This window comes from Salminus brasiliensis, chromosome 13 (assembly GCF_030463535.1).
Source record: "Salminus brasiliensis chromosome 13, fSalBra1.hap2, whole genome shotgun sequence".
Classification (NCBI taxonomy): domain Eukaryota; kingdom Metazoa; phylum Chordata; class Actinopteri; order Characiformes; family Bryconidae; genus Salminus; species Salminus brasiliensis.
This window is the reverse complement of record NC_132890.1, coordinates 26,663,016-26,677,122: the sequence shown is the minus strand read 5'-3', so window position 1 is coordinate 26,677,122 and position 14,107 is coordinate 26,663,016. Positions and strand designations below refer to the sequence as shown.

The following is a 14,107-nucleotide window of genomic DNA, read 5'->3' as shown; positions in this document are numbered from 1 at the left end:
AACCCCCTTCCACGGTTTATTTAACCCCTGCAAGTCGCAGGAATGAGAGCTTCTGGTGAAAGTTCAAGCTCTACATTTTCAGTTAATAACACGTGTGTCTGAGTAGAAGAGGGCATGTTTTACAGACTAAGTTGTTTTGGAGACACTGACATTGTTCCAACTCTGGATTGTTCGGTCTGATGTGCGATTCATGGTCGTCGGACTGGTAGGTGGCAGCTGGTCTGACGCAGGTAGAGGGGACCCCAGCGGGCAGTCTGGAGGAGTGGGTGACCGTTTCCACGGAGAAGGTAAAGAGACAGAGTTAGTTCTGGAAGGATTCATAGAGAGCAGATAATGTTGAGCAGTATCAGAGTGTGTCTGACGACTCCGGCAGATCTGACTATAACAGCCTAATTAAAAGGAGAGAGCCAGAAGGTAACACAGACACGGGAACGCCCTGAAACGCTAGCATCCATCTGCTCCAGCGTCAACAAACCTGAGTGATCTCGTGCTAGCAGCGAGACGACAGCTTCAGCATCTCAATGTACTACAATTCCCTGTATCCGCGAACCCCTGGACCTACCTTAACCTTTATCTAAGGGGAAACATTAATTACTAATCTAAAAGCTAAACTAAACAGATGAGTTTTGCAGAAACTGCCTAGCAACCACATATTATCACCCTAGCAACCACTAAGGGACTCCATAACAATCTCATGCTAACATTGTAACGACCATATGGGGTAATCTAGCAGTCACCCAACTTCACCAAAGCCACCACCTACCATACCATAGAAACTGACTAACAGTCACTTAGCAACATCCTAGCCACCACTAAGCAACTTTATTGAAACCATATTACATAGGAACACTGTAACAATCACCCGGAATACCCTCGCAGTCACTCAACAACACCAAAGCAACTCCATAGCGATAACGCAGCAACCACCAAGCAACACCCTTGTGGTCAACCACATGGAGAACCACGGCAACATGCTAGCGACCACCTGTTACACCTTAACAACTACCTGGGATACCATAGCAACACCCTAGCAACCACTTATTAACACCCTAGCAACCACCAAGCAGCCACTTAGTATTCCATAGCAGTTACCTAACAACACCAAAGCCACCATCTGGTATACTCTAGCAACCGTGACTGTGAATATATGCAGCTACCTGTGAATTTGTAATTACAGAATTACTGTCTAGATGCAGCACATTTTTTATAGAGCAATAATGAGAAATGGTAAGGCTGCCGAATGACGCAGCCATTTAAGTTTTGGCCTTATTATTTGATAAATGCAAGATCTACTTCATATAATCTCCCAACACTTGAGCTGACACACTTACATAAAAGCTAACATGGTAGTCACGATGCGAGGATACGGTACATTACAGTATGTTTCAGTACGGTTATGTTGTTATACCTCTGCTATTAAACAGTTAATAACACTACTGTTGAACATTAACCAGTGTAGCTAATTGTAGACAGTGACAAGGGTTAAGCTGGTGCACGTCTTATTATAGTGCCTACAGATAAGGTCTTCTCCCCTTCTGCGATATCCTTCCCTCTCCCATTCTCTCACACTCTCTTCTGTTGTTGTGGTGTTCAGGGCTGTAGAGTGTTGGCAAAATAAAGATGTGTTAAATCTCATCTCCTCACCACTCCCCCCCCACCCTCTCTCTCTCTCCCTCTCTTTCTCCCTCTCTCCCTCATGCACACTCTCTCACCTTCAGCAGCAGGAAGAGGATGCTTATCCCACCATGATCTTATATCATCTGAACTGTTAAAGGGGAGCACACTAAGCTCTAAAGGCGAGAGACGTTGGCTTATTTAAAGATCTCTCCTCCTCCACCACCCTCACCCACCCCTCCTTCGCCTGCTAGCTCCATTAGTCCCTGCACTTTTCTCATTTTTCCGCAAGAGCTCCCCTGGGCTGAGAGGCAATTATGCAGTTGTATGGTGTTATATTTCATTCCAGAAGCGTTCGCTGCATTACGCCATGCCTGCGAGGACCGGCCCACTAACAACTTCACAGCGCCACACCAGAGATAGGCGGAAGAGTGTGCTAACAACTTCATTGGTTGATGGAAGGAGTGAGGGAAGGAGGAGGAATATGAGCGGCACTGATTCTAAACCTCCACAGTTTCACTGATTCCCAATTCCAACTCCATACCCCTCCTGATACCCTTTTCCTGTCATTTACTAAAAGTCTCAAACCCAGCATAGCAACCACCTTGCAACCCTATAACAAACTTCTGCCACACCATAGCGCCTAACTAGCAACCATCCAGCAACACTACAGCAACAGTCTAGCAACACCTTTGCAACTATCTAGAAAACCACTTAGCAGCACCGTAAAACCCACCTTGAATACCATAGCAACCACCTAGCAGCCCCATAACAACCACCCAGGATACCATAGCAAACACCTAGCAGCCCCATAACAACCATCTAGCAGCCTCTTTGCAGCACCATAATAACTGCATAATCTACTAACCCCCCCATAACAATAACATAGCAACTGTCTAGCAACCAGTAAGCAACTCCAGCAATAACCAGCAATAACAACAATCAAGCAACATCATAGCAGCCACCTAGCAAGACATTTTGGCAACCACTTAGCAACGCCCTAGCAATCACCTGGGACATCATAGCAACCATCTAACATCATAGCAACCACCTAGCAACACCATAGTAACTACCTTGTAAAAGGCGTCAGGGAAGAAAAGCACAACGGAGGAGGAATTTGAGCTGCACTGAATCTGATGGCCAGTATTGGTCATTCATAACTTTAGAGGGTCATGGTCTTTGCTCCATGTACAGGGCTAACCATGCTCAATCCATAGTACTATATATATATATGTCATGTTATTTATTCATTCCTTGTTGCAGAACCTGCCTTAGGCGGAGATAAAAGGTGTTGCAGCGTTAGGACAATGAACAATGGAGTGAAGGAGGATAAAGCAGGGCATGCATTTGCTGCGTGAGCTTCATTAGTCTTACAGCAGCATGACGAGTCTGCTGCCCACAGGGACACCAGGAGGGCAGTGGTGAGACTGCAGTGTGGAGACAGATGGCTACCGGCCTGAGCTAACCTATAGTGCATTGCTGCCTCACACAGTGAGGAACATGTTCTTTCTGGTGTTGTTTCTACAGACGGCTCGTTTAGAGGAGGTGCAGATTAGCAGTGGGTTCTGTTAAATTAGCTTAGTGGTAGTAGCACTGTCAGTTTGGACAGCGATGTCTTCATGCACTCATCTGTTGTGAACTGATGGTTGTGTGATTCTGACTTCTGATTGGATGCATGGTTCCTATGTCATTTTTTCCCATAGGAATAAACTAGGGTTAATAGTTTGTGCACACTTCTTATGACACAGGGAAATACTCTGCAAGACTCTAGCAACCACCTGGTACACCACAGCAACCACTTGGGATAATGTAGCATCCCTCTAGCAACTTCATAACAACCACCCAACAACACCACATTGGTTACCATAGCTACTACCTAGCAACCACCTAGCAACACCCTAGCAACCACTGTACAACTTCACAGCATCCACCTAACAATACCATAGCAAGAACCTGGGATATCATCACCCCACCAACCACTAAGCAACTTTATAGCTTTAACCTAGCAACACCATAGCAACCACCTAGCAACGCTATAGTCGCAGTTTAGTCACCATTCACCCCTATTACACATGCGTTGGCCACTTCGAACAGTACTGTCAGTATTAGCTCGATGCAGGTAATGAGTCTCTCCAGATGTTGCAATATGTTTCTCCTCTGTTTGGTCTCAGTGGGTCTGGAGGAAGCAGCTGGAGGTTTCTTGCTGGAGCTTCTGCTCCCAACACAGCAGGCTTTGCTATTAAACACAATTAGCTTACTAAGAGCCTGTTTTAGGCTAAATTTACTGAAGCATGAGAGGTGAGTCAGCCCTCAGGCTTACAGGAAGAGCGCAGAGACTTAATGCAGCTGGTATAGACTTTACACGCAGCCAGACGCTTCTGCATTACAGACACATTGATCACAAGCTGAATCAGGTTTCGTTCCCAAACTAAAAGCCTCCTGTTGAACTCTTTGAAACCAAGGGCCACATCAAAGGTGGCTGGAGTGTTCACAGCGAAACGTGATCTCACACTCTCAGGATGCAATGAAATGCCATTAATTAAAGGAATAGTTCAATAAAAGTTCACATTCACAGACCTTCCTTCCCCCCAAATGTAGTTAACTATTAAAGCTGAGAAAATCTACTTCTCTCTGTCCACAGAGATCCGAGGTGGCCGCGGTCCAAAGGAGGGTCCGGTTCGGCAGTTGCCTCTGTACGACACCCCGTACGAGCCTGCGGAAAATGGCGGGGATTCGGACCCAGAGAGGGCCCGCTGTGGCCGCGAGAGCAGACTGCCCCAGGACGACGAGAGGCCTCCCGAGGAGTACGACCAGCCCTGGGAATGGAAGAAGGACCGCATCTCCAAAGCCTTTGCAGGTATGACAGTAAAGATGTTTATGGGTTAGGGGGGTAAAAATCAACAGCTTCAAATGTGGAAATGATTTGAATCAGTTATGATATTAATACATAAATAAATATATAATAAATATATAATATATAAAGACTTCTTTCCACTACATTACTGTGCAAACATCAGAGAGCTTGGATTTCTTGATTTCCAGTCAAAACAGCCATTAAGTACAAGTTATTGAATTTCCGGCATCAGGGGAATATTTCACCCATATCCTGTGTTATAGCTTCCACTCTTTTGAAGAGACTCACTTAGAGATTGTTCCAGAGAAATTCACCAAGAGCATTTTCTGCATCCTACCATCCAAGTCATTCAAAACACATTCAACAATGTTGAGGTCTGGATTAGTCTACTCGCCTAAGGACACCGGCCGCTAATTTGTCTTGATTAGCTCTACATGCTTTAAGACCTACAGGATTCTGTTACCTTCTTACAGTCGAAGGAAGTATGGAGCCAAAATCTGGTATGGAGCCTGAATTTCTCTCTTCTCTCAAAGAGGAAAGTTTGAAGTGCTGTTTATCTGATGGTCCACCAGCTTGTTAGAGATCCCATTTATTCAGAATTTTTGGACCATTTTTTGTCAGTGTTGGAAACTTTTGAAACCATTAATTCTGATCAGCCATAATATTAATACCACTGACAGGTGAAGTGAAAAAGTGAGCTGTCAGTTCTTGAAGGTTAAGAATTAAGCATGAAAAATGGGCAAGCGTACAGATCCGAGCCACTTTGAGAAGGATCAAAGTGTGGTGGCTAGACGACATCAGGCAGGTCTTGAGGGGTTTTCTGGTATTCAGTGGTCAGTACCTACCAAAAGTGGTCCAAGAAAGAACAACCTGTTAACCTGAGACAACTAGGACTCATTGATGCTATCCATGGAGGTCCCACCTTACAACTTACAGGACGATCTTCCGCAAACGTCTTGCTACCAGGATGCCTTCAGAGGTCTTCTGGAGTCCATGCTTTAAATGCTCAGATCTGTTGTTCTCCATATAAAGCATAATGCATGTGGCTCATCCAGTATCTAATCTCCTGGAAAGATCTCCTGGAAACTGAATAAGATGAACTTAATGGCTGTTTTGACTGGAATAAAAAAACAAAAGGTGATCTCTGAATTTAGCCAGCAGTGCCTCCGGTTAAATTTGTGTATTCAAGTTCTGAATCAAAATGAATCGTGGTGAAAAAAAGGAAACTCAATGATTCATCGAATGATTTCCAAGAATCGAGTTGTTGTGGTGTCACAGATTTTACCCATAGTAGGTGTGTTGATGTCTTGGGGTTCTTTTCCAGTAGTTAATGCATCCGATGGTGAAGCATTGCTAAGCTCAGGCATTTATGTGGTTATGCATGTGCTCTCGGGGTCAGCTGTGAATGCCCTGTGCATTGATGCCCGCCTTTACTGTTGGTGATGGTCAGTTCATGCTTAATCAGTGGGGAAGCTCATTCCTTGAGGGCTGATGATCCCAAAGGCTTTGATGCATTTCAGCACTTAATAGTTAAAGCCATTGATTATCTTCAGAGAGATTGGGGGGAGGGGGTGGAGATAGAAGGAGCAAGAGGTTTGAGCGCAATTTTGAAGGTAAGTTTAAAGCCAATTTAGAGTTAATTCCACAATAATTCTGTGAAGCTCTCTCGCAATGGGTTTCTCCACGTCTGCTGTACGGACAATGGCAGTTGGCTTAGCAAGTCTTGGACGGCTCTTAAAATGCTAGCTCTCAGAGATGTCCTCAGATGTTTCTTGACTGTCTTCTCCAGCGCTTACTCTTCTGTTTCCCTAAGTGAGTATTCTATTTCGCTTGATTTGCCTGAAAATCAATCGGAGGGGCGTCCAGGGAAGGAACTGTTTGTCCATCTGTCACTTTCTTCGGTGGGCACAGGTGCTACTGGCGGAATTTGTGTGTGTGTTTGTTTGTGCTGGCCTTGTAAAAAATTCACCTCTGAATGACGCAGGATCTCATGCCTAACTCTGCCATAACTAAACACTGCTGTTCAAGGACAAGAGCACTTTCCTTTTACACAATCAATCCTCAGGAGGAAGCCAAAAAAAAGGCAATATCCATTAGAAACAGCACCGATCCATACCTGTTTTTAGTTCTTGAAAGGTATTTTCCCTTTTTTTCTTCCTTTTCTTGTTTCCTGGAACAGCTCTGCTTTGTTATGACTGCATTAGCAGCAAAGGCACGGGCAAAGGATCACCGCGGAGAGACGGCCACAGCTCCAAATCCCTCGCAGGTACCAGTGGAGACGGCCTGCTTTTTTCCCCCCTCTATTAATGTCTCTTTTTTTCTCCCTCTCTGACTTTCTTTAATGTGTGGGAATGTACACCGACCACCGCCCTAGCATTAAAAGCACTGACGTGAAGTGAATAACATTGATTATCTGGTTACAGTGGGACCTGTCAAGGGATGGGATCTGCATATTAGGCAGCAAGTGAGCAGCCAGTTCTTGAAGTTGATGTGTTGGGAACAGGAAAAATGAGCAAGCGTAAAGATTTGAGCCAAAGGCCAAATCATGAGGGCTGGATGAATGGAGAGCATCAGTGCATCTCCAATGTGGCAGGCCTTGCGGGATGTTCCCGGTATTCGGCGGCCAGTACCAACCAAAATTAGTGCTCCAAGAATCCATTCAAATCCATTGAGGCTCCACTGCACAACTTACAGGACTTAAAGCGCAAAGGATCTGCTGGTAACATCCTCCAGACGTGTCACGAGTCTGTTTTAGAGAGCTGTTTTAGTGGCACAAGGGGGACCCAGTCAATATTAGGCAGTATTTGATGATGTTATGGCCGATCGGTGTACTTCCACTGTGATTTCTAGCATGTTTTATACTACGAGCAACCAACCTTGAGGAAGAACATGCTGCACAGACCATAGACAATAGCTTAGGCTAATTAGAGGTTTAAAGCTAGTAGAGTCCACGCCTCGACAGGTCAGAGCTGTTGTTGGTGGCACCTTTGAGGGAACCTCTGCTATATTGGGCAAGGGTATTAATGTTCCGACTGATTGGTGTAAATGTGCCCGAAAGCTTATTTTTTATGTCGTAGCCAGCAAGCATTCTTCTTTTCTTGCACAATAACAACAGATGTCTTCATCCGTTCCATAGTCCTCAGTTCCCTCTGTTTTCCTTCAGCCTTCCGATAGATTCGGCGCCGTTTGAGGCATGCAGATGAGGTCGGCTCCTCGGCACACTTTGATAATTAATTTCCCTTTCGCGAGGATCACATTAATTCTTGCTTTTGAAGAGAAAACACAAGATTGCGCCGTCCCTTGTGAGCAGCTTTGATATTTCCCACTTGTCTCTGTCCGCCTCCTTTTCATGTTACATTTCCCTTGCTCCGACACAGCGCTGCTTGACAGAGGGAAAGCCTTCCGCTCAGACGTTCCGGTATATTTATTTGATTTTTTTTTCCTGTCAGGAAGCAGAGATATCGCGTGTGTCACTGGAAACTCTCGCCAGTCAGAGAGACCTCCCCATGAACTCCTTGGCTTTCTGACTAAATCTTCAAAGGAGTTCAAATGAAAGCTCAGGAACTTCAATGTAATGCTGTGCGACAGAACAATATGACCGCTTATTCAAAAGAGGCCGAACACCACAGGACAGGGATCCCAATCCAGCTTTTTTTAGGCCCTCAATCTTGATTTAATGTGGTTAGTGATTTGATGTTGGCCAATACACAGTCTGACCTGTGATGTCTGTTCCAGTAGACCTATTTAAATGTTAAAAAGGGACGACATATGTGGCCTTATTGAAATCAAAGGATGGTCACTGCTTTGAAGGTGTCCTGTGGTTTCTGGCATCAAGAGTCTTGTAATTTTTGAGGCGGGGCTTCCATGGATCACAATAATGCGGCTTGGGCGTCCCTGACCCTGTCGTCAGACCACTTTTGGCCGTTACGGACCACTGCACACCTTACAAGAACATCCCACAAGACCTTCCTGATGTTTTGAAGATGCTCCTGTCAAAATGGCTCAGGTTATTTTGCTTCCATCTTTCCTGCTTCCAACACAACACCTTTAAAAACTGACTGTTCCCTTGCTGCCACTTTCCCACCTTTTAACAAGTCCCACTGTAACCAGATAATCAATGTTATTCACTTCACGTCAGTGGTTTTAATGCTAGGGCTGACCCGTGTATATATATGACCTCTGTTCTGACTGGCTTCCATGTGTTGCACCTCATTCAGAAAACATCAGCGTTTTTCATGATATGAGCCCTTTACAAAGTGATTAGAGTTGGATGGGGCTTTTTTATCCTCTTTTAATACTGTTAAATTAGACTAGATTTTTTACAGTAATTAAACTCTTTAAACACATAATTTTATGATTTTATGATTAACTGATCTTAATAATAAACTGTAGTAGAATACAATCTAAGACCAATAAATAAGAATATAAATATTTAAGAATGCATTTTAGGAATACTCCTTTCTAAGTAAAATTCTTAAGGTTTTTAAAGAATGTCAATTTATCTGAACATTTTTCTTAAGATTAAATTAAAGAAAAAAACATATCTGAAAGGAAATAGGACTGGTTTCCCTAAAGATTTTCTTAAGAAATAAATATTTCAAAAATCATAGTAATACATAAACACTGAGGGATTAATGTGAATGTTCTTAAATACAATTCTTGATTTTTTTTTGCAGCATAGTGAATTTTTTTGTAGCTTAGTTTTTCATACTGTATTTATATGATAAACAACGTGAGGCAACTGTTATTTCCATTATTCAAATAAATCGATGCAGGATAGCAAAATGGAGGAAAAATATAATTAAAACAACATAATAAAATTTTGTCTTGGAAACTGTGACATTGTTGATCAGAAAGCCATTATTTACTTATGTAGACAACTTACACAGTACTTTTACAACCACTGAAAGTACTCTAAGTACTAACAATGGTGCGTCTTAAGAATTGTTCACAGCTCTGCTCTTATAATGATAGATCTCATTATTTAAAAATCCCAAATAAGCAAACATTAGTGTGAATCTTCAGTCAGTTTTAAGAGGAATTCCCTCTTAGGAACGGTTGATGATGGGCAACAAGCGGTCCAGCAGACTAAGGCACTACCACTAGGACCAGAACATTGCTGGTTTAAATCCAGCCATCAGTAGCCAGAGCCTAAGAGAGCATAACTGGCCTTGCTCTCTCCGTAGCTGGGTACCCATCACTTTCCTCCGAGCTCGTTGGTTGCCCGGTGATGTGATTCAGCTATTGAAACTGATCACTTTAGAGGCTAACCTTCTGAACGCTTACAGACAAAGACCAGCGTGAGGTTATCGTCAGGTTAAGGCTGAGGTTATCGTAGTGGTAAACTATGTAAGACATATTTAAGAAAAGCTACAAAAATGATTAAAAATACACATAAGAAGATTTTTGAAAAATATCTGATGAGGGATGAAGTTAAAGAAAAAAGCACATTTAAGACGAATTTCTTCCTTAAGACTCTTTGGTTCGCTACATCCCCGGCGAAAAGTCATCCAGAGGTCACGTTCGGAACATCCGTAAGATCCTATTAGATGTTCTATAGTTAGCTCTGCTCTTATGGGCCGCATTGAAATGAAAGAAGTGTGCAACTCTTATCAGCAGACTTCCAGGAGGTGCTTTAGGAGATGATTTTCTCTCCGGCTGTATCTGGGTCACTGCCTTCGTTTTTTTATACTGTTTTCATTTTCGCATGAAAATACGCAGCTCTTCACAGCCCGCCTTTCGCTCTGTGATTTCCCATGTTCCCCAGCTCTCTCCCTCCCTCTATGTGTACATATATATTACGCTGCACTTTATTTTCATCCAGAGTTTTGAATTGAGCTGTCAAGTCAGAAAATATGTGCAGCTAATTGAGATGAATGTACATCCACGTGAAAGTGAAGGTGGCTGGGAAGAAGTCCTAGAACTTTAAGAACTTCATGGGGGGGGGAGAAGTCAGTGTGAAAGTGATTACCAGGCACTGTGGTATTAAAAGCGTGTACCATTTTACTCCATTAATCTTCATTAAGTCCATTGAAGGATGAAGAATTAGCGACTCTTTGTCTGCTGAGTTGTGTTGTGTTGTAGTTCCTCTCTGGTATTTGCATTCGCTGCTGTGTGGACCTGTGGGGTCCTTGGTAGGATGCAGATTTGCGCTCCTGCTGGGGCTCTGCAGGATTGTGTATATTGACTTCACTTAATCACTTCAGATGGATACTCCTCTTACCCTGCTGTTATACTCAAACACACACACACACACTCTCTCGCCTACATACACTCATGCAGGCAGTAGGTGGCTGATAAGATTAAATAAAGATGTACGTCGAGAGATTCATAAGAGTAAGTGTGGGGTGCTCTGTTGTGGGCTAGGTTTGCAGTCGTTATCTTATATGCTCAGTTCTGTACATAAACATAGGCCTACTTGGAAGCTGGAAAACCTTCACTCCAGAAGTGCTGGGATGTCAGCCAAAATGAAGAACAATAAATGCGTCTATTAAGCTATTATTACATATTATGCCTTCTTCTGTGTTTACTACTGCTACTGCTTCTATTACTTCAACCCTTCAACCCAAAGCCTATGGCCACTGGGGGCTTCTGTTACCAAAGAGGGGCCCCACCAGTTTGTACAGAAGTCCCTGTAGTTACTGAACAGTGTGTAATAAGCCTTAAGGAGTGTTAAGGGGTTGATTGTCTTTGCCACTACTCCTTTTACTACCTCTGCTGGTAGTAGTAATGCAATTATTTCTACTGTTATCACTGCTGCTGCTGCTATTACTTCTGTTTTTACTAATGCCTCTACTTCTGCTTCTACTTCTACAGATACTGCTACTACTATTATCTCAAGTGTTTTAACTAATACCGCTACGTCCCCTTCTACAGGTAGTGCAAATGCTATTGTGTAGACTGTTATGCCACGACATCTGCTATTATTACTTCTGTTAGCACTACTAATGCAATTACTTTGAATGTTATCACTGCTACAGCTGCTGCTATTACTATTACTCCAACTGTTTTTACTAATACTGCTACTACTGTCTACAAGTAGTTACAATGCCATTACATTTACTGTTATTACTGCTACTGCTGCTGCTATTGTTTCATCACCCAAAATGTTTTACTAGTACTGCCATTATTACTTCTACTAGACCTACCAATGCTATTACTTCTACTGTTATTACTGCTACAGCTGCTGCTGCTACTACTATTACCTCAAGTGTTTTAACTAATACTGCTAATACTGCTTCTACAGGTAGTTCCAATGCCATTACATCTACTGTCATTCCTGCTACAGCTGCTGCTGCTACTACTATTACCTTAACTGTTTTCACTTATACTGCTAATACTGCTTCTACAGGTAGTTCCAATGCCATTACATCTACTGTCATTACTGCTGCTGCTACCTCTACTTTTACTTCAACTGTTTTACTACTAATGCTATTACATCTAGTACTACTGGAGCTCTCCTTCTTCATACTACTTCTACTACTACCAATAATAATAATAATAATAATGATAATGATAATAAATTGTTGTTGTTGATGTTAAAACCACAAATCCCTGAGTTGAAACTGGGTATATAGAAGAGAGTGGAGGTAGCCTCCTTCAAAAAGCTTCAGCTTCATTTTTTCTGCCTTGCCATTGTCTGCTGATAACCTTACTGATAGACCTCTATCATCACTCTCCCTCAAACACACACACATGCATTCACATGTACTTAGGATGGTGTTGATCCCTTAGCTCTGGACTGCAGAGGTTATTGAGTCCTTATCTTCACATACACACATTGACAGCGGTGATGCTACCCCCCACAGACATCACCACTACTGTTAAAGATTTGTGTGTGTGTGTGTGTGTGTGTATATATATATATATATATATATATATATATATATATATATATATACTTGTATGGACTTTAATACTTCAAGCATTCAAACCTAAGCAAGTTCTTTCTTTGGAAACATGTTGAATTTCTTTCTTTTCCATTTAGCATTTAATTGTTCAACAAGCCAGGAATGAAATGTCAAATGCTGAAAGCTTTCTGTATGGTAATGAACCGTCATACATCACTCAACACCCACTTGGTTTGGATAAGTATGCAATCAGCAGGCTGCATTAAGCAGAGCCAAGTCGAGAGGCACTCTTGTGTGAACAGGCATTTCTCTTATTTACAATATGATATTGGTATTCAGCGATAAGCACTGTGATTACCTCATTTGAATAAAACGTGTTGCACTTATTCCTCTACAGTAGCGGAGCGTACTTGGCACGGCGTTGTTCAAAGGCATAAAAGGCCGGAGACTGGAGTTGATCAGGTCTCTCACTGAAAAGTAGAAGAGGAGGAGTGTTAGTAATAGCCCCGCCTTCAAGACCCTCATGTCTGCCCTTGCTTTCTGCTTCTCTGTAAATGTTACCTGGCAAGGTGTTCATCTACCTGTTCTGAGTCTCCTCTCCGTTTCCTGCCTTCTCCTTATTGTATCCAGGTTTTGTCACCCTTCCCCTTTTGTCAGTGCTTCCAGGTGTCCTGTCTGTTTTGTCTGCATCACTGTAGCCCTTTGTTTTGGTCTGTCCTTGTCCAGTTTTGTGCATGTGCTCATGTGTCTGTTGTGTCAGATATCCTCATGCCTTCACAGATGTGCTCATGGTCAGGCCTGTGTTTTGTCCATAGGTTAAAGTCTCTTTTTCTGGTCCATACTTTTGGTTTTGTGAGTGATATCACTGTGGCAAGATCCAAAGAGCTCTCTGAGGCTTTCAGGAAGAAGATTGTAGATGTATATGAGTCTTGGAAGGGATTTAAGAAGATCTCAGAACAGTTAGAAATCAGCCATTCAACTGCCAACATGACCAGGTCAGGGTAACCTAGCAGGTACAGTCCAAGAGCAGACCTCTTCAACACTCCTAAAATGTCATCACAGGACCTCCAGGTGTCTCCTGCCACAGTTGTACATCGGATAGAAACCAAACAAGCTTGATTTTCATGGGAGGCGTGCTAGGAGGGAACCCTTGAAACCAGGGTGCTGGAAAGGGCGATACACTCAAGGCTCCCAACTCCATTCTTCTCAGCTGCTAATAACACCCCTATCAGACTGCTTAAACTCAGCCAGCCTTAAGCCTGTTAACATTGTACCACTTTTTTTTCTCCAGCAGTGTCTTGTTTGAGTCTCTTAATTAAAACTTTGTCAGGCATGAATGAGGGTGTGAAATGGAGTATGTCCTGCAAACCGACTGTGTCCTACTTCTTGATTATGCGACAAGTTCTGCAGCTCATCCAGATCGGGCTCGAATCAGGACAGCATAACATGAAATAACGTCCCTCTTCCTCCGCTCGGTTTTTGCCCCCTGGGTGTTTCGGGAACATGCAGGCAATTTATACATGCCGAGTCTGTCCCGACTGGCAGCCAGCTACTGATTGGTTCAGAGAAAGGACAGAGTGTCATATGCAGGGTAAAGCTAACTGATCTGTAAGACTCATCCGCAGCAGTGAGCTCAGCCAAAGTTCAGCATGGATCATTCTGAGAATGTTTAGCTTCAGATGTTAGGCATGCAGCCTTCAGTAATGTTGGTTGGCATTTGTTCATATATTCCTCAGCTTTGGGGGGACTGGGTTTTTAGGACTTAGTGGCACTCAGGCTTTACTGAAAC

The 14,107-nt window shown here is 43.0% G+C and overlaps 1 protein-coding gene across 3 annotated transcripts in view; it reads left to right on the top strand.

The window, feature by feature from the left end:
- LOC140575524 (SH2 domain-containing adapter protein F) overlaps positions 1 to 14,107 on the top strand; it is a 168,138-nt gene that overhangs the window by 119,335 nt on the left and 34,696 nt on the right. For 2 of the 3 annotated variants that reach the window (XM_072695885.1, XM_072695883.1), the window contains exon 3: positions 4,256 to 4,471. In XM_072695885.1, coding sequence (XP_072551986.1) covers positions 4,256 to 4,471 — 216 coding nt within the window. Of the gene's footprint in view, positions 1 to 4,255; positions 4,472 to 6,647; positions 6,735 to 14,107 lie in introns of all 3 variants that reach the window. The other variant, XM_072695884.1, reaches the window with a different exon arrangement.